This window comes from Aspergillus flavus, chromosome 8, assembly GCF_009017415.1.
Source record: "Aspergillus flavus chromosome 8, complete sequence".
Lineage (NCBI taxonomy): Eukaryota > Fungi > Ascomycota > Eurotiomycetes > Eurotiales > Aspergillaceae > Aspergillus > Aspergillus flavus.
Genome location: NC_092403.1, coordinates 2,587,610 through 2,607,152, shown reverse-complemented (window position 1 = coordinate 2,607,152; position 19,543 = coordinate 2,587,610). Strand labels below are relative to the sequence as shown.

The window sequence follows — 19,543 nt, the reverse complement described above, 5'->3', positions numbered from 1 at the left end:
TAAATAACCATGCCCTGTGATTCCAACGTTCATTCCGTGGACATTTCGAATAAGGGAAGAACTCATGTAGATATCAGAAAAGAGTCTGGCCCATGTATCTTTCCGGACACATAAATGATTAATTAGAAGAATAACCGATGTCATATGCAGCAACTACCCTCTCAGGTATATCTCTAAGAGTAATTTTCCAGGTTGTAAAGTAAGCGTTGCTTTGAGATAATGGCATATAACTTATCAAAAAGTCGACGGGTCATAGAATAGCCCAGCTAATCTTCTCATTCGGAGTCTTCTTGACAAGCCAAATGCTCGACGCCATGTTTACTGACCCATTATCGAGTAAGATTCGGATTTTCATGGTCATCGTAAGCTTGTCGTTCCAGGTGACGTCCTGCTGTTTATTCAAATGCGGAGGATAATACTTCCTCGCTGGAGTCACTCTTGCAGTATCATAGACCACGATATGCCTCCGTGAAGTATCTAATTTCCAGGGCACCTGTACTACAGTTTGTGGGCCTGTCTTCTGAGTTCCACCTCATCTGAATCCAAATCTAGCCAGTGGATATATTCGTCGAGGAGTGGGGTCGATAAAGCTTTGATTTGTCACCCTCTCGATCCACAGAGCCATGAACAAAGGTTCAATATCATTTCTCGTGGACTTGGAGAGCCTTGCTTTGTCTTTCTTCCTTTTCTATTGTCCAGTCATCTTCTAGGAATGAGACTGAGGGGCAAGGGCTACCGTCCATCTGTTGTGGACTCCGCAAGAGAACAAGGGTTTCTCTCCAGGAAAAGGACATAAGAACACAATAGTAGTATAGGTGATCGTCTGTACGCTTTACGCGTTCGGAAACCGAGAACATCTCTTCAGAATAGGAGATACTGGATGTTCAATACTATGAGATTATGAGATTGGTGGGATGGTGAAATGGCTACCGGAGAACTGGACTTAAGGAAGGGAGAAGGAAGTTTTATTGACTATTGTGTATTAAATTTCTACAGACCTTTGCATTGAAGTTCCACCGGTCTGTATTGAATGCGAGAGACCTGCTTATATCATAATGTGCTGCCTTGCTAGGGACCAACGATGAAGAGTATCTGTCCACGTCATGTACCCACTTCAATGCAATTTCGTACGGAAAGCGAATTCGCGAGTGACTGTACAGTTCTGACCCATGGGTGCCTAATGATCACGACTGGTAAGAAATATTCACCACAGCTCGCGACCTTCCCTACCATTCAATAGATGTAACGAAAGAATGCACCGAGGCATGATGCACCAACAACTGCCATTAATGGAGCCTTGGCCCCGATTGAGGGCCATTGAAGGGGGTGGCGGTCTATGGAACGACACAGAAAATTAACAATAACACGGGGCATAGATACAGAGGGGGCCTCTAAAATCATGACCAAAAAGCCAAAATAGTCTCTGTCCATAGCGGCTGCGAATTTGAGTAGTTATTATGTGGGCTTAATGGGCAATTTAGGGCCCCGGTGCATAGACAGACGCTGGTCGAAGCTTCAAATTTTATATCCATCCGACGATCATAACAGGGAAAGATCTCTTGCATTCCGCTGTAAGATAAATTCCTTGCTTATTGGGAGATTGCTTACCACGCACTTATTTCTTCAGCTGAATATCTTACTACTGTACAAGGTACATTTAAGTATTATTCTATTACAGAACAACGAAGCGCTTACTAGCATCTTTTTAATCAAATTTTCTAATAAGAGAGGAGACCCATGATAGTACACTGATAGGTAACCCCGATCGATTAAGTCACAGTGTGCACGGTATATCTCATATCGTGAGATAGTTGGTAAAAGTGAAACGTGTAGCCATCCGACAATAGACCGAATACTCCAGAGTTCCCTCCATCCCCAGCAGCGTGTCTAGCTCCTCAGACCATCGCTAATCACCAGTTAGTCAATAGTACGAAGAGGCTGGAGTTTGATACAACTAGGCCATATAAGCGAGTAACTCACCCGACCACGCTTGAACTCATCCCGTCTCTTTGCCTCGATTGGGAGCAGATTGCTCGCATTTTTAGACAGGTCGTTGTAAAAGAGTGTAAACGTGCACGACCTTGTACTTTCTTCTTGTTCTATGTCTAAGTGAGGCCTTGAACTGTACGCTGACACCTGGCCTTTCATACACACCGAGGATAAATGTCGTCGTGAGAAGGAGATTATCGAGTTGAGTTCTTGCTCGAGGCCCATTCTATGGTACATTTTCGTATGCATTTTCATATACTCCTAAGATCCAATCTAACCCAATTGTGAGACGTCGATTAGGAAAGCAGAGTCACTCGCCAACATGCTCAACTACCTCCGCACCCTTTGCATGTAGGCGTCAAATCCTTCAAAATCGGCCTTTTGCAATCTTTTTATGGAGGCCAAAGCCTGGCCTTTCTCGCCCAATATATTGGGGAACTTCTTCACCAAAGAGATAGCCATTTCGGCCGCTTTTAGCAATGTCTTTGATTAAGCGATAATCATAGCAGGGAGTGCTTACGAAGAAAACAAAATATCAAGATAAAAGGACTTGGTAGATAGAGGTGATGCCTGGAAAACTGCACTTAAAACAGTGAGAAGGGCATTTTTACGGCCTTAGTATTTATTTTTTACAGGCCTTTACATTGGATGCGAGAGGCTTGGTGACATACATAAGACTCTGCTGCTTGGCTAGGAATGGACAGTGAAGGATATCTGTCTATTGTCATATGTTCAAACTACCGACGGAATTGTATGGATAATCACTTTACGAGTGACTAGAAACAGGATGCATCAGGGTCACAGCCACTATAGATATTCACTACAAGCCAACAGCCACTATTAGCAACCAAGCTTCCTAGATTTAGGATCTAGAAGCCACCCCAAAACATTGCCGGGTTTGGGGTTTGCGGGGAACCCTAACAACTCTAGATCTTCCTACTGTACAGCGTGGAAGAACCACCAACAAAAGCATAACACGCGGGGTGTTCTTTTTACCCAATAACGTGTTGCAGTCACTTTATAAAAAAAAGGCAAAGTGTTCATTCTCTTTGTCAGACTGCTGAACTAGTATTGAAATTATCCAGCGGTGCCACTCCCTCAACTATTTCCCAGACCTGCTCGATTCGTTGAACCACGTCGGGGAGAAGAGGGCCTTTCGCAAGGCCTGCAAGAGTCTCCTTCAACTGTTCAGCATTGCGCGATCCCACAATTACACCATCACCATTGATGCCGTTAAGCATAGAATGATAAACAACCCAACGATATGCAAGTTCTGCCTTCGGAATCCGCGACTGTTTCGAAATCTCCTCCCAGAGCCTCAACCCTTGCAACATGGAATCTTTGTTATACATCATATGGTAGAGACCTCCCAGGGCTGAAGAAGGGTCCCACCGACCTTTACCTTGGATGATTTGGTCGACAGTTTTAGTCAAGAACCCACCAGCAATTGGAGAATAGGCATAAAAAGCCAGGCGGTTCTCACGAATGACGGGGAAAAGCTCAGTCTCAGCGCGGCGCGCGATAGCTGAGTAATTTCCCTGATAGACTGTAGGTAAAACGTAGTTGTTTTCGCGAGCGATACGAATCACCTCATTAACCTCATTCGCGAGGAAATTGGACAGGCCGAAGCGCTTAAACTTCCCAGCCTTGTAGAGAGCATCGATTCCACTTAAGACCTCCTTCAACGGACTCCTGCGGTCGGGCGCGTGAAGGTAATACACATCTACCTAGGACGCGATTCAGTACACATTCGTTTGACGAGGTCGCATCAACTCCATACCTGTGTTGTTCGAAGCTTTCGCAGACTTTCTTCCGCCGAAGAGATGACAGCCTCCTTGGAAGATACGTCAGGACACATGCCTCCGGGGTATTTCGTATCGATGCTGAAGCACGAACTTGCATTTGCCTTTCCTAGGAGCTCTTCACTAGATCCATAGATACTAGCTGTGTCAATGGATATGATGCCTCCATGCTGTACTACTTGAAGGATGTCCTCAACCTGGTCCACTGGAGAGTTCCTTTCGTCCAGGAAAGAGGCTCCTCCAAAGATAAATTTAACGCCAGCACTTTCAAAAGTCATTGTAAACAAAATGATACAAGGGGTTTAAAAGGAAAAAAGACTTTCGAGAGGAGTGATCAGAAAAAAACCAGAGCGATCCGAGCGATCCTTTTTCAGAGTTGTTTTCCTACTAGGCAACTGTGGTAGGTGATGCCAATATCTATACAGTTTTCTCCTTCCATACTTGAGTCTGTATTCGGAAGTAATTGATTAGCAATCAATTGAGACTCGTTCGGTGGGAACCTGGATATCCCTTACCACTTTGTCTAATTTCCATAGCTTCTAACACCCTTGTTGGTGACCTGACAGCCCTGCCTTGGTTCAAGTTGCAGCAGGCAGAATTCAATACGGAATACGGGGTACGGTATACGGTAAGGGTGAGACGGAAGAAGAGTTACATACATACGTGGAAAGTCCACAACATTTGTAATGGATAGTTACAAATCTATGGTAAGACGTTATGTGAAGTGGTCCTAGGCGCTTCTGCAAGCCAACATGGGACTATTTTAAAATTGAGGAATTAGTAACTGACTCAACGGCCGATCAACTCCAGGTGTAACTTGATGCTAAGTTCTAAAGGCTGAGGTAGAAATGCATGGTAAAATACTCACACGCAGTTTAACGCGGTTCTAGAATGCCGGCTTGAGGTGGCATTCTCGCTATAACCGAGCGCCTAACGCGATCAATCGAAGATCTCGCTAATTGAAGTTGTTTTCAGAATAGCTCCGGGCATTGCATGGACGGTGCGAAGTATACCCATGCTTCGGCGCAATTCATTCTCCTGCATCTGCCGTCCCGGTATTCTCCAGCACATCTTTTGGTAAATGCTCCGTGGCCACCATCCAAGCGGTGTCTGGAAGTGAGTCTTACAAGGAGTGCTGATTGTACTTCATCTAGATCATTTCGTATATCGTATCCGAAGCAACGTATTTCGTATATCGTATACACTACACCACCTGTGCTTCACCCCCCATCTATAGTGACACCAGGCTGTCTTCATACAGCTTTGTAGCCCAAAAGCCCCGCTTATGTCATCTAGCCCAAGAGACAGGGACCTTGGGATATAAAACCTAGCTCGCTCAACGGTGTTGAATATGAAAAGCAACTTTCTATTTCGGAACGAAATCGGGTGTCTTTCTGAGCAACAATTCACAGAGCTATTACAATGGATTTCCACCACTTGAAAGAGATCTACGAGTCGGAACGCCTCAAGCGATTACGTTTGGATGGCCCGATGCAATACGTGGATCTCCATGATGAGCAGTTTGCGCATCTAAACAAAGATTGTTGGATCAACTACGACGACATTGCGAACAAGGAACCGGACCTGAAAGACAAGGATGAGATCAAGTTTCTTGTCATTGGTGGAGGGCATGCGGGTCTATCATTTGCCTACCGCGTGTTTGAGACAGGAGTCTTGGGACGTGACATCTGTGTTGTTGATGTTGCCGGAGGAGTAGGGGGTACGTGGTACTGGAATCGGTATCCAGGTCTCATGTGCGATGTGGAAGGATATATCTACCTGCCTTTGCTTGAGGAAACTGGGTACATGCCCAAGCATCGATACTCCTATGGTACAGAGATCCGACAGCAGTCCGAACGCATTGCATCACACATAGGATGCAGATCCATGTTCTCTACGACGGTGAAGCGCATGGATTGGGATGAAGGGTCTGCTCGCTGGATTGTCATCATGAGTCAAAACCGGGGCCCGGAACAAGGAATAACGAATTTCACTGTGAAAGCCCAGTTCGTCTTCGCATCAAAAGGCCCCTTTATTGTACCCCGCCTTCCTCGTGCCCCAGGATTTGATGCCTTTGAACGCAACAATCATGTCTTTCATACTTCTCGCTGGGATTACAAGTGCACGGGTGGGTCACCGGAAGTGCAGGATTTGACATTGTTGCGAGATAAGACGGTGGCGGTTGTTGGTACTGGCGCCACAGGAGTTCAAGTAATTCCAGAGGTGGCGAAATGGGCAAAACATCTGTATGTGGTTCAACGCACCCCTTCTTTCGTAGGTCCCCGAAACCAGAAGGAGACAGACCTGAACGAGTGGGCTCAAATTACAAGCCACCCAGGCTGGCAACACAGAAGGAGAAAGAACTTCAACCATTTCATAACAAACGATCCGCTTCCCGTGGATCTTGTGAATGATGGCTGGACAGAGACGCGTGCCTTCGCAGGCGTCATTGGTGGGCCGAAAATCGTCACTCAGGATACTCTGCCGCAGCACCTCGAGTCAATGTTCGAGTTGGACATCCCACGAGCTGAAATAATCCGAGCCTTTATCGACAGTCAAGTGGAAAACGACAAGATTGCCGAGAAGCTCAAGCCATGGTATTCGGGGTGGTGCAAACGCCCGACCTTCCATGATCATTACCTGGCGACCTTCAACCGGCCCAATGTCACACTACTTGATACCAACGGGAAGGGCCTGGAGGAGTATACATCCTCGGGGATCGTGGTTGGTGGAGTCGAATACAAGGTCGATATACTCATTCTCGCCACAGGTTTCTCATCGAGCAGATCCAAGGACAGAGGCCTGGAAGACGCACTTGGAGGCCCTGTTGTTGGCCGGAATGGCAGATCATTGGGAGAGAAATGGGCTAGTCCCCAGGTCGGTGGGTTGTATGGCATTATGACCGAAGGTTTTCCCAATCTTTTCTTCCCCGGGGGTGCTGCGTCCCCAAATCTGTCATCTTCATATGACATAACCGCGAGATTCTCTGCATACCTGATCAAGCAAGCTATGGAGAAGATGTCCAACTGCAGCACGATTCTCATTGAGCCCACTCTGGGCGGTGAGGAGCATTATACCAAAGAAGTGGTGAAAAGAGCACTATATTTCGCGGTGTTAAAAACTTGTACTCCAGGTTATTTCACTCACGATGGCGCTATTGCACTGCCGAAATCTGCGGAAGAGACTGCTCGTGACCTTCGAAAAGCGCCTTGGGGAGAAGGCATTGTAAAGTACCAGCATATGGTGGAGAGCTTACAAGTAGAAGGCCGAACGGACGGTTTCAATATTTCTTCTGCCTGAGTCAGACGGCTATGGAAACCGCAAGTGGGTTGTCTCAGTTCCTAGGATAATTTTATAGCAGATTAGTGAAGGCTGGCGCGGTATATTAACAGTCTGTGATCATCGAACACTCATTAGCATCGATCCATGTTAGTATCAATCCATTTGTTGTTCATTAAGTTGCAGTATCCTTTACCCAGTGCAAGACACCGACATACGACAAATATCAACAACATAAACACTCTAGTTAAAGGGAAGAAACGAGTTTTAAAAGCTACATTGCCTGCAAAAAGAAATTCCTAATATCTATAAAGTTATGCGGATTTTTTTATACTTAATCCTAGTACAAAAGCAGTCCGAGATATAAATGGTAATGATATAATATAAACATACTTTTAAATTATCTTACTCTAGCAACTGGAAAGGTAAAACATCGCTTCTCTTGATATATAATCATTCTACTAGATGATAAGCCATATAGTTATTTTTAAGTGGATACAAATTGAATTAGTTAAGATATTATTATTTGCAAATAGACTGTTGAAGCTGGCCTGCACGTACAGCTCACTTACCGCGCACCTAGAGGATTAATCAGCCTGAGCCTGCCTTTTCTCAACATGGAAATTTCAAGAAAACCATCATGGCCTAACTTACTGTGAATAATCCGCCACCGCCGGTTTGATTGAATATGACTGGCTGACTTCTGCAAGCGGATCATTCAAATGAGCCGTAATTACGGCTCGTATTTGAGTCCCGGAAGCAAGGTGGGCGCGACCGAACAGCACGGATAACCAGTATCCCGTATTCCTTATCCCGTATTCCGTATCTCGTGATCACGTACTCGGACCGAAAAGGTTCACCTTACTATGCGTCCAACAAGCACCAGGAATCTCGCGATCACCGTAAATGACATTCATGTTTCTTGGACAGCCATCTGGTATCTAGCCTCATCATGAAAGCCATGCGTCGAACCCATCGAAAATCACGCTTGGGGTGCAGTGAATGCAAACGACTACGGATCAAGGTAAGCTAGTGTCTCCTACAAAGACAGGATCCTATGCAGATTTACCCAGAGTATGCTAACTATGGCTCTAGTGTAGTGAAGCTAAGCCGATATGCACTAGTTGCCAGCGACGCAAGGTAGCTTGCGTCTACCCGGCGGCTTCTGTCGAGAGCACTAATGCATCTCGCCAGTGTCTTTTACGAGATACGGCGAACCCGGAAAGTCAAACCCGTACTATGCACCCATGCAAATCAAAAATGCCAATTGTGGCACCCACTTCGTTGCAAACCCCGCCAATGTTATTTGACATGGTGGATATGGCGCTTTTGCATCACTGGACTCTCCAAACCAGCCCAGAGACTTTCAAAGATGCCTCTGTAGACCATGTCTGGCAAAAAACCGTCCCGCGGATAGCCGTGGAGCATCCGTTCGTCATGCATTCTCTTCTCTGCCTGGCGGCGTTGCATAAGGCGTCATTGGAAGCACGATGTCAAGCGGAACTTACATTGGTCGCCGCTAGCCATTATGACAAGGCCATTGGCTGGTTTAGAGAGGCGCTCACTTGCATCGACCAACGTAACTGCCATGCCGTCTTTGCTATGGCAATTATGAACACCTTTTACGTTTTCAAGACCTCTGGTGGGGCTGTTGGTGACATAGTATCCACGGCGACTAGCAGGAGACCTGGCTTTTTGTCTATCGATTGGGTTTTTGTGGCCCGCGGTATTGGCACAGTCCTAGAATCTACTTTGGAAAGCGTTCAGACTGGCCCTCTTAGCTCGCTTTTTTCTATTGGGAACTGGGAAACAGTGGATCCTGCCTTTGAATCAAGCTCGGCAGATACGGCCCTCCTCAGTCTCCGGCAAATCTGGCGTGGAGAAAGCGATGAGGCGGTGTATGATCAAACGCTGCTCGAACTACGACGTGCTCTTGCACACCGGACCGACATGAGATATTGGAGCGGCCCATTCAAGTGGCTCCACGTTATTCCCAGCATGTATCTGCTTCGCCTAAATCAAAGGCAACCGACAGCTCTCGTGATCTTTGCCTACTTCGGTGCGCTTGTTCACAATCTTGATAGCCTCTGGTGGGCCAAAGGATGCGGTAAGCGAATCGTCCAGGAGGTAGTTGAAGTGATCGGGCCTTACTGGGACAATTTCTTGGAGTGGCCGCAACTAGAGGTTGGACTACAAACATCTCATGATGCCACATTCTCCCAGGGCGGTTGATACTTGAGAATGACCCTTGATCAATCCACAGACAGTCTAGTGTTCCGCTACCATGTTCTCAAAGTCCAGGTCATATCGTTCTGACTATATCGAATTTAAAGTCCCATCGTTGAATCAAATCATGTGTCTGTTGTTTTAGTCGAAGCGATGTCGTATGCTGAGGTTTCCGCGGTCCTCAATACCGCAGAGGCTCCCTTGATAGATAGATTGTGGTCAAGAGATTCATTTGCCCTTCGTTCTCCCCGAGACACGCTAGCTTTGTATGGTAGAGCGGGTAGTTAGGGGACGCGAGTAGAGCACACTTCCACATAAGGGTTATCTTAGAAGTGCAAGACATATTCAATGCTACTTAATTGCTGGCGTACACTATCGCTCCTCCTATATTCCATTCGCCACCTCAACTTCGTACTGGCCTGACTTGATTCCGATTGTTGCTCGCAGTACAAGTATAAATCCTTCTATTATCCTTTAAAAGCAGTAAAACAGTTTACATACCGATCCAAAATTTCTGCAAAAGCTTTTCTCCACGGCTTGACTCGATGAACAACAAGGTGCCAGAATAATCGCGGGGACCGCAAGCTGCTGTAAGTAAAGACGACTAAACGACCAGAGCTCAGGAAGAAAAGAATTTGATGGATATCACCATGTCAACCGTTTTTTAAATCCCAGTGATCACTGCTTTCCCAGCGATCTTCCCGTCTCGGTGATCTCTGATGGCCTGGTCGATGCTGTTTAGACCACCGGAATATATCTGGTATTGAACTCCCTTCAGTATCCCTGCGACTAAACCGTTTGGAACCCAATCATTGACCAAAGGGGAGAGGAGAGGGGCTTGCTGTGAATTCTTAGTATCGTTGGTAGCTCCTTCTTTCCTATGGGAGAAACTTACCGCTTCCCCCAAAATATCAACGACGTTTATATGTTCCATTCCAATGCCTGGTCGTCTCAAAGCCTCAAGGAATTGTACATCGGCCACTGTACCACCCTCTCCAACAATATCCAAGCAAGCATTACACGTCTCCAATGAGGAAATTGAATCAAAAGCCTTTTTGACCCGAATGCGCTGCTCTCTCAGTTGGGCAGCCACGTCAGTACCATGGTAGTCAATGACGTGGCTCGCACCCAAGTTCCTAATGTAGTCAAAGTTCTTTGCGCTGCAGACAGCAATGACTTCCATATGGGAAGCTTTTAGGAGCTGGACAGCAAAGGCACCTACTGCACTTGCGGCGCCCCATACAAGGACCTTTTCCACTGACGCCACTTCCGGAATTGGAAAGGGGAAGCCAAGGCTTTTGAACACTCCTGCGGCGGCGGTAAAAAAAGAGCAACCGAAAGTAGTCGCAATCTCGTTTGGAACCGATTCCGGAATCTTGAAGATCATACGCGGTAGCATAGGAACAAACTTCTGGTAGCCCCCGTGGCGGAGATCGGAAGCAACAGAGCCTATAGCCATCATAGATTCCATTCCAACCAATTGCTGCTGGGTGAATCCAGCAACCTGCCGACAAGTTAGTAAACATTTCACTTGAAATACTCGGGAGCATACCCTGTCACCAACGTTCAGACCAACCACACTTCTACCGACTTCGGCAACCTCTCCAGCAACATCACAGCCCAGCAAAACAGGGAGAACTTGAGGGAAATGGCCTTCGTAGATCTTCCAGTCAGCGGCATTTGTGGCAACTGCTCTCACTTTGACCAAGACTTCTGTTGGATGACATTGCGGGACAGGAATGTCCTTGATGACTAGGGGCCCATGAGGTTGGTCGAGTACAGTTGCCTGGTTCGCCATTTTCTTTGTGATACCGGATTTTGATGGTTTGGGGGGATATCGATCTTAGCGAGACCAGAGGAGATAGGATGTTCAAGTTCTTATACCATCAATGCACGATTACATAAGACTTTCTATAATTCACTTATAATGGTGAGCACTGGACCGCTTCATTTATAACTTGGGAGGTTGGTCAAGTGTAAGATTACTATACTGGTGGGGACGTATGCACCATATATCGTAAACCGTATTTGCAACCGGATGGTCAATCAATTTAAATTTACTGGCTTGGACTAGGAGTTTGTTGCTAATCAATCTGGGGTAGAGGAGAAATAGTGCGCAGTTATTAGAATGTACACTAGATCGCATTGTCAGCCGGCAGAAGCATGTCTGACATTCAACGCTTGTATTGGCCAATCTACCTGTGATGACTCCGGAATTTCAAGACGATGGGTTTTGCTCCCCCTCAATGCAGCATTACGTGCAACTCAACGAGTAAATCATCCTACGTTCCAACACGATCGCTATGAAAGCACCTATAGATTCAATGTTTGCCAATGGAGTTATGTAGAATAAGCGTATTGAGAATATTGGCGAACCGCAGATCATGCTATTTCAGAAGAAAGCTTTAATTCTTCCTCGAACGATTTGGCTCTTTACATGCTCTCCAAGGTAGTGCTCAACATTGCTTCCTCTGGAACCACCAGTATCGACGCTCATATGTTAAAACAGGTCGATCGTATATACATTGCGTAGCTGTAGCTGAGTAAAGTAATCAATCACTGCGTGGTTACATGGCCTCTCGCAACAATGGACCTGTTAGAGGCCCCGAGTCATTAACTACCCATTTTGGCGCACTGTTCACTCATCGCTAATAACTATTGCACGTTTTGTATAGTGTACTACTATAAGGTTAGCCACAATTGCCTTCAGGGCATGGATGCCTTACCTTATGCCATCTCAAAGTCGCTAGAAGCAAAATGTGAGCTCATCCGACATAAGACCGGTAACTCCAAAGTTCCCTCCATCCCCACTAGTGGGTCTATCTATGACGAGCACGGTTCATCACCAGTTCGCAGACAGTGTACCCGCATCCTTCAATGGATCATCGTAGAAGAGTGTATTTCACACATTCTTACTTCTCACTTTGTTTCCTCTTCCAGCTAAGCGATGTGTCGAACTGAAGACTATCCCAATAAATTCTGGCTTTTGATAAGCCCCGAGTATGGAGGTAGTCATGAAAAGAATCATATTAAGCCGTATTCCAGCAGTTCTTTATGAGTCCGAGGTCTGCTCTTGGGGATCACCTTCGTCCTTATGCTCTGGATAGACTTCCTCGTCGATGTAGATTGAACTTGTCGAAACTTAAATATGCAATTGTTACCGCTTCACTTGTTAACAGCCTATGTTTATAGAGACATTCTCGACTTTATCATTACCTTCTCCACATAGCGTGTCAGGGGACATTTGTACCAAAGTCGACGACGATTTCGGTTGGCTTGCGCAAGGCTCTCTACCGGTGATAAATATTGAATGAGTTACCCGAGACAGATAAAGAAACGACAGGAAAACGATCTGTTTAGTCGAATCGGCAGGGAGGGGGGGCTCCGGTCGTAACATCTGGTAAAGCTGTTCATGTTATTAATGAAATTAGTAGAGGCGTCATAAACTCGGTGCACCGAAGGATATAATCACCATTTTCCCCTTATTCTTCTTCTTCTTCTTCTTCCTCTTCCTCCCGGTGATCTAATTGTTGGTCCCAATACCAACCCATTTCTTAGTTGCTGCCCCTAGATATGTTGCATATTCAACATAATCATATAGACTATGCTATGCAACTATGCCTGCTATAAACATAGCTACCAGATTATAGCCGAAGGGCATTATCAGTTACTCCCTCTTCTTCTTCTTGACAACGCTATCGTTGTCCCCACTTTTCGTCCTAATTGTAAACCCTGTTGCTACTTTGTGTAGCATATCGAAGATAGCTATGAAGCTATAAAAGTATAAACGGTATAAATACCGCTGGAAAAGCATGGCTAAGCGAAGCGTATAATAGTTCGCCCCTCTTCTCCTGGGGAACGCTATTATTTGCCCCCGTGTTGCGCTCAATCTGGAGCTGTCGTTGCTAAACGCTGAGCACAACTCACATATATATGCATAGCATGAAACTTTGCAAGGTACGAATACCGCTGCAAAGTTGTCGCTGTCCGGATAGGATAATTACCATTATCCTCAGGCTTTTTTCTTTCTGTTGACCTTATTGTTGGTCAGAATCGTTTTCCGGTGTTTCAGCTGTCGTTGCTACTATATGTAGCATATCTGGCATAGTTATGCTAAGCATGAAACTATGCAGGGTCTGAAGACCGCTTCAAAAACGCCGCCGAATGGCATAGGTTTTCGTCCAAATGTACTAAGCATAGTCATGCAAAGCATGAACCTATGCAGGGTCTGGCAGCCACTGAAAGAATATTGCCGAATGGCCGAGGCCATTATTCGTAAGAAATTGGCATGGTCATGCAAAACATAAAGAAGTACATGACGAATGGTCTAAGTAGCAATGCCGAAATACTGCCGAGTAATGAATGTTGTCGCATGTATGAAGCATAGTCATGCAAAGAATAGAATAACCCATGCTGAAGGGTTTGTGGACTTCTGTCCCGACAGTCTTGAGTGTCGGATTTTGCGATCCTTATATACATAGTTCTATGAACCATAGGGCTATGCAGCATATAAAAGCCGCTGCAAAATAGCCGAATAACAACTATTGTTTCTTTATCTTAGACCCTTCGTCATGCAAAGCATGAAGCTGTGCCGCGTATAGAAACCGCTGTAAAAACGCCACGGAGTGCCGGACGCTGTTGTCTTATAGACTCGGCATAGTCATGCACAGAATGAAGCTGTGCAGGGCATTATACCGCTGCAGAATCACTGCCAATTGACGGATCTTATAATCTGGATATGCATAATCATGCAGAGTATAGAAACCGCTGCAAAAACGCTGACGAATCCCAGACGCCGTTCTCGGTATGGACTCGCCATATTCATACGCAGCATAAAGCTATGTAGTAAAAACCGCTGCAAAAATGTCACCAAGAGGCAGCGCATAGTCATAAACGTCATGATGCTATGTAGAGTACATGTAGCCTTGTAGGAATGCTACAGATGGGCATAGGCTTTCGTCTTGATAGGCTAGGCATAGTCTTGTAAAACATGAAGCCATGCAGCATACATGTAGCCTCGAGAAACGCGATCGGGGGGTATACGCTCCCCTCTGCATCGGCTAGGCATAGCCATGCAAAACATGAAGCTATACAGGATATATACATCCTTGAAAGAATGCTGCTGAGGGGCAAAGGCTATCGTCCATATGTTGTGAACCCCGCAAGAAAACAAGGGTCTCTTTCCAGGAAAAGAACATAAGAAACACAATAGTAGTATACATAATCATCTGTACGCGTTACACGTTCGAATAGCAAGAATGTCTCTTCAGAAAAGGAGATAAAGGATATCAGAAAGTATGGGATTATGAGATCAGTGGGATGACGGGGTTCCTGGAGGACTGGATTTGAAAGGAATGAGAAACTAATGAGAAGGAAATGAGAGAGGAGTGATGAACAGATGAAGGGAATACAGAAGGAAGGTGAAAGGAAGTTGAAACGAAAGTGAAAGGACTTTTGTGTTGGAAGGTGAGAGCGTTGCTGACATAATACGTACTTTTGCTGCCTGGTTAGGAAGGAATGGTACAGAGTGCCTGATATTCACCACCACCCACCACCTTCCTTACCAACTACGAAGCGCCAAGAACTACACAGCTCCGTACAATTCATGGAGCCTTAGCCCCGGGTACGAATGAGTTGCATAGACAGACGTTCATCGAAGCTTCAAATTTACATTCGTTGGACGACAATAGCAACAAAAGATGTCTTCAAGTATTGCCAAATTGCTTGCCGTTCACGGTGCTTCGGCTGAATATCTCACCACTACGCATGGTATGTCCAAGGTTTGTTCGATTACGGAACGACGAAGCGCTTACCAGCATCTTCTTGGTCGAATCTTCCGACAACTAGAGCCGTATCACGTCCTGCATTTGGTCTCAACTGCGTAAACACAAATGTAGAGGGGCATCCTCAGCAACTGCCACGGGCTGGAATTAACTGGGCTCAGTCCCCAGTTTTTTGGCCCGCTCCGAAAGCTAAGACCTTAGCTCCATCATAGAGTTGAGGCTTGATTCATTTGCTCAGACATGTCCTTTTTATTACGCACGGTCGCCTTTTCTGTCCTCCTTTTTCCCACTCTTCTGCATGCTTAATTCTTACGATCTCACAAAATGGTTTCATACGATCCACCGTACGGGTTTCCTCTTCGCAGAAATGGCAGCTGCCTTACCAGTGAAACAAGCTGCGGAAAAACATGGGGTGACTTCTATGCCTGCTGCCCTGGCGATTCAATTTGCCCAGGGGCTACGCAGTCAATCCAGAACAACGTTTGCTGTCCGACGGAATCCGACTGTACAGCACCACTGAAAGCGACTCCGCACTGTGCCAATGAGACCGGGATCATGTATAACCACACTGGATACTTCTGCTGTTTGCCTTGGCAAACAGGGTTCTGGACGGATGATCCCGACAATGCTGTAGGCTGCTCCGACGGGTCACCCACCGCGCGCGGGGAAACAATCTTGGTAACCAAGACTCAGAGTCCGTGATGACTTTCTTCTATTAAAGTGAGCCTCCACTCTGACCAGGAATCTTTCTATCTTTAGGTTTCGAGTCGACTTCTTCAACGGCTTCCGCAACTACAACAACCTCTACCGGATCTACATCAACAAGCTCGATACCCGCTGCAACAACTACTTCAGACTCCGACTCATCGAACACCTCTCATTCGAGTAACCATGCTGGAGCCATTGCAGGAGGTGTTGTGGGCGGTGTTGCAGGAGTCGCATTGATCGTTGCTCTTCTTTGGTACTTCTTCATGCGCGGCCGAAAACAATCTCAGCCGCCCGCTGGGGAAGGGGCAATGCCGGTGACCAGCAGTCCTCAGCCGCCTCTCAAGCCCCTGACTGAACTGGAAGCTCCGAAAAGACAATATGAGCTAGAAAGCCGGATGGATCAACCCATTCACGAATTACCAACGAACCGCTACTAAGCTGCCCTTGTTCTTGCATCCAACGCATTGACGGTATGATCGCAGGTTGGGCCACTCGCAGAACGACCGAGTATTCTATTGAGAAACCTCCACTCGTCCATAAAGTAACTTCATCCACGACGTCTCAGGTGGTGGTTGGATTGGACAACTGCCTTCCCGAACACTTCAGTCACCGTTCCGCAGCAAGGGGACTGTTTACATGTTTCATTTTCATTTTTTTTTTCCCTCGCAGATTCTCAATGACGATCCTTTGCCGCAGCCAGTTAGCCCGATGTAGGTTGGGGGCCAGGGTCGATCATTGGCGCCTCCAGCAGTTTTCTCCACCGTGGGACCCAGCCATCACGACAATCCCAATCTCCCGTGGATGCAACCCTCACCTCCACCTGGTCATGACACGCGACTGTCTTCCAATCAAGGGTGAACTCAAGTCTCTGCCGGAAATTTCGGCATTTTGGCAATTTTGTCTTTACACTACGGAGTATTTTCTTTGGGATTTAAACGAGGTCCATATACCCCGCCTCTCGACTCTGCAGGCTCCAATACAATGCGACATTCACTAAGGCACGAATTGCAAACACTCACGGACAGTCCGACAAACAAGCTTGAGGCCGTGTGTTCTCTATACTTGATTAGGAAGTCAACTGTAGGCACTGGCCTTGCCGGTTGAGGCTTAGTAAATATCGCACAGCCCACAACGATCTCGACATAAGGATTTCTGATGGCTTGGCTGAGAAGTAAGCTATTAGAAATGCTGGACGAAGCTTCCCAATGGACTCAGTCTTGTGCAATCTTCTTCATTTGAGATTCCTTTTCTGGCATCGTTGCAAGGACATTACAATGTTAGCAGCGGGTTTTATATACTCACGGTATAATAGTTTCTGCCAGCTGATTTTCACCGCCTGTAATATCGCTGCATGTCGCGACAAATGAATATTTAACAATTTTTATATCAACTAACCTACCAATCAAATATTGCTACATTGGCCTACTTGAGAAGATAGCCTTAACACTGGGTCTCTACCATTAACCAATCCAACACAGCATCAGAAGACCCAAGAGCGAAGACCGAACATTTCTAGTATTGTCCTTGCAACTAATTTCCTCAAGTATTTCGCCAGAACAGAGTAACAGTGTCCGCTAGCCATCTCTATAAGTTATAACATGACTCACTCGAATGACTAAGTTCCTCGACCTTATAACACAGACGTCACTGTATGAAACCCATGCCCAGGTATGAATTCCTACGAGCGAGTCAAGCAACTCTAGTCTATACGCGAGAGATAGATATCTCTCCTTGCCCACTAGACCAGGATGACTATTCAAAGTCTGCATCTAAAATTGTTCCGATGGTATGGTCAAACCAAACCCCCTTTACTTCAACATTCCTCTGACCATCTAGCTTTGATACCAGTAGCTGAATGTCAAGATGAAATTGTGTGGGGCGAACAATCTTTGAATTGTATACCCTATCAAAGCGAATGGAGGGTCAAATTGAACAATCGGGTTGTGGTGAAGGATACGGAACAAGACCTGACTAGCCCACCTAGTGATCATTGGACTCGAATAGTAGAGACTTCTGGGAATCTTCTACGCCGGAAAATAGCCCGCAGCAGGGGGGTAGGGCTAGACGACACCGAGCTCGCGCTATCTGTAAACGATCGTTTTCAACGAGATCTTACAAGGGCTTTGAGAGCACTGGTATCGGTTGGACGGTGGTGGAGAAGCAGCTACTGGCTTGGACCCATTTATACCGTCTCCGCAAGAAGCTACGACTTCAGATTTCTCTTAATTACATAGAGGAGACATGGTCCCTACCTACTTCAACTGACAAGAGAGGTAAATCATCGGTCACTAAGCGGATGCTCGCTGAGCAGACTTCCGGTCAACATTCAGTCTGGCGGGACGTGTATTGTGTCACGCGATGTCCCGGACCTCCATGCCGCCATGAAGGGCAAAACTGCTGGCAAGACCCAGATGGCAGCTGGTGTCACAGGCTAAAGACGCACCATCCCAAGGCCCTCGTGAAATACGTAGACCAAAGTGGGCTCCTTGAGAGCCATAATGATGTTCCCGACAGCCTTCGCGAGCAGCTTTATGCCAAGGAAAAAAATAGCGAACTGAAAAGAAGAAAGTTTCAAAGACTTCTACCATCGGTTCTATCTATCCTCCAATCAACATCAACAATTATCTCCCAAGTAGACAAATGGTCATGGAAAGTTTGGAGAGATGGCGAAAAAAAGGCAGAAAATGGTTGGTATCTTAGTTATCGTCAAATATTAGCATCTGACGCTCTAAATCCTCCACGTTCGCCACGCCAGATGTCCATTTATTGCATGTGTGCTTTGCTTCCCCCTTACCAGCGGAGCTATTCAGCCAGCTCAAGTATGATTGCCAGAAAACTGCAAATAGAGATGTTGCTATCGATCGAGACTGGGGTCTGATGTGTGAAAAGTTGAAAGCCATCACCAAAGGCCAATAAAGGATGCTTCCCGGAATACTTATAGGGACCGTGTTTTTGACTCTTTCAAATGCACCCCAAAGCCCCTCCCCGGCGAGGAGCCCATGAAATGTAAAATAGTAGACATTGAACATCGGTGTGTAGGAGATTTGGTTGGCAGCCACTTTAGCGCCCAGAGACAAGGAGGGCGAACTGTAATTGAACCGTCGCCCTAAGAACAGAAACCACTCACAGCTAGGAATCGCTATAACTAGCCCGATGACGAAACTTCGTAGTGAGCGATAAAAATTTTAATCCTCATCCTCTATCATTTGCGCTGAGAAGTCACCAAGACAATATATCAGCGGCGTGAGGCATAATTGGGTAATCCATGGTCGTCGGGTTTGAGAATCTGAGAACCAATAAAATAGTCTTGTAACTGGTCTCTGAAGTTTTCTGATCACGGACGTAGGAGCTGGACCATGTTTTGTTTGCAAATTGGTAGCTCGGGTGTGATGATAGCCCACTGGAATGCGACCCGGTGGCCGGAGATGCAACCGAGTGAGCAAAGCTTCGTGTCGGAGACGAGGATGGGAGTAGGCGAGAAGGTGTCGAAGAATTGGCATATCGTTGGATTGAACGAATTTGAGGACAGGTGCGTAGTATCAAGGAAAGGTATTTGCGGCGAGCTTGCAAAAAACAAATCAGTCCGAGGGATTACTTTATAGATAGCAAATTATCCGGTTCTTCAAGACTCCGAGACCAAAGCCGGTACTCTAAATGTCCGAAAGTAGCCATGCCTGACGTGGCCAATCACAGAATGGATTATTAAAGAATGGTGATCGAATATTCAGATGGCATTTTCTAAACCTGTCAGCAAAG

The 19,543-nt window shown here is 46.2% G+C and overlaps 7 protein-coding genes across 7 annotated transcripts; 3 read left to right on the top strand and 4 right to left on the bottom strand.

The window, feature by feature from the left end:
- Positions 1-1,795: 1,795 nt before the first annotated feature.
- Positions 1,796-2,148, bottom strand: F9C07_13076 (uncharacterized protein; the record flags this gene model as incomplete). Its single annotated transcript, XM_071507943.1, has 2 exons — positions 1,796-1,906; positions 1,981-2,148. The coding sequence occupies 2 exons, from the start codon at positions 2,146-2,148 to the stop codon at positions 1,796-1,798; spliced, it is 279 nt and encodes a 92-aa protein (XP_071367483.1).
- An 886-nt stretch (positions 2,149-3,034) lies between these two features.
- Positions 3,035-4,374, bottom strand: F9C07_2287667 (putative aldehyde reductase). Its single transcript, XM_041295768.2, has 3 exons — positions 4,307-4,374; positions 3,770-4,238; positions 3,035-3,716 (listed from the first exon to the last, which is right to left on the bottom strand). Exons 2-3 carry the CDS (start codon positions 4,067-4,069, stop codon positions 3,042-3,044), a joined length of 975 nt encoding a protein of 324 aa, XP_041150923.1. The 5' UTR covers positions 4,070-4,238; positions 4,307-4,374; the 3' UTR covers positions 3,035-3,041.
- A 759-nt stretch (positions 4,375-5,133) lies between these two features.
- On the top strand, positions 5,134-7,365 carry F9C07_2287666 (putative monooxygenase). Its single transcript, XM_041287759.2, has one exon. It carries the CDS (start codon positions 5,214-5,216, stop codon positions 7,089-7,091), a length of 1,878 nt encoding a protein of 625 aa, XP_041150924.1. The 5' UTR covers positions 5,134-5,213; the 3' UTR covers positions 7,092-7,365.
- A 657-nt stretch (positions 7,366-8,022) lies between these two features.
- F9C07_13079 (uncharacterized protein) lies at positions 8,023-9,302 on the top strand (the record flags this gene model as incomplete). Its single annotated transcript, XM_041295758.1, has 2 exons — positions 8,023-8,094; positions 8,166-9,302. The coding sequence occupies 2 exons, from the start codon at positions 8,023-8,025 to the stop codon at positions 9,300-9,302; spliced, it is 1,209 nt and encodes a 402-aa protein (XP_041150925.1).
- A 497-nt stretch (positions 9,303-9,799) lies between these two features.
- On the bottom strand, positions 9,800-11,259 carry F9C07_1956142 (putative alcohol dehydrogenase). The gene is made up of 2 exons (XM_071508527.1): positions 10,192-11,259; positions 9,800-10,137 (listed from the first exon to the last, which is right to left on the bottom strand). The coding sequence occupies exons 1-2, from the start codon at positions 11,092-11,094 to the stop codon at positions 9,961-9,963; spliced, it is 1,080 nt and encodes a 359-aa protein (XP_071367482.1). The 5' UTR covers positions 11,095-11,259; the 3' UTR covers positions 9,800-9,960.
- Positions 11,260-15,403: 4,144 nt separating this feature from the next.
- On the top strand, positions 15,404-16,224 carry F9C07_13081 (uncharacterized protein; the record flags this gene model as incomplete). The annotated part of the gene is made up of 2 exons (XM_041295759.1): positions 15,404-15,773; positions 15,839-16,224. The coding sequence occupies 2 exons, from the start codon at positions 15,404-15,406 to the stop codon at positions 16,222-16,224; spliced, it is 756 nt and encodes a 251-aa protein (XP_041150927.1).
- Positions 16,225-18,818: 2,594 nt separating this feature from the next.
- F9C07_1956078 (uncharacterized protein) lies at positions 18,819-19,419 on the bottom strand. The gene has a single exon (XM_071508526.1). It carries the CDS (start codon positions 19,285-19,287, stop codon positions 18,973-18,975), a length of 315 nt encoding a protein of 104 aa, XP_071367481.1. The 5' UTR covers positions 19,288-19,419; the 3' UTR covers positions 18,819-18,972.
- Between the last annotated feature and the right edge of the window lie 124 nt (positions 19,420-19,543).

Excerpts from the sequence above, each read along its gene's own strand:
- F9C07_1956142 (XM_071508527.1), bottom strand. The coding sequence starts at position 11,094 with ATGGCGAACCAGGCAACTGTACTCGACCAACCTCATGGGCCCCTAGTC. Across the intron at positions 10,138-10,191 it reads TTGATATTTTGGGGGAAGCG|CAAGCCCCTCTCCTCTCCCC; the intron begins GTAAGTTTCTCC and ends AAGAATTCACAG.
- F9C07_2287667 (XM_041295768.2), bottom strand. The coding sequence starts at position 4,069 with ATGACTTTTGAAAGTGCTGGCGTTAAATTTATCTTTGGAGGAGCCTCT. Across the intron at positions 3,717-3,769 it reads GAAAGCTTCGAACAACACAG|GTAGATGTGTATTACCTTCA; the intron begins GTATGGAGTTGA and ends ATCGCGTCCTAG.
- F9C07_2287666 (XM_041287759.2), top strand. The coding sequence starts at position 5,214 with ATGGATTTCCACCACTTGAAAGAGATCTACGAGTCGGAACGCCTCAAG.
- F9C07_1956078 (XM_071508526.1), bottom strand. The coding sequence starts at position 19,287 with ATGCCAATTCTTCGACACCTTCTCGCCTACTCCCATCCTCGTCTCCGA.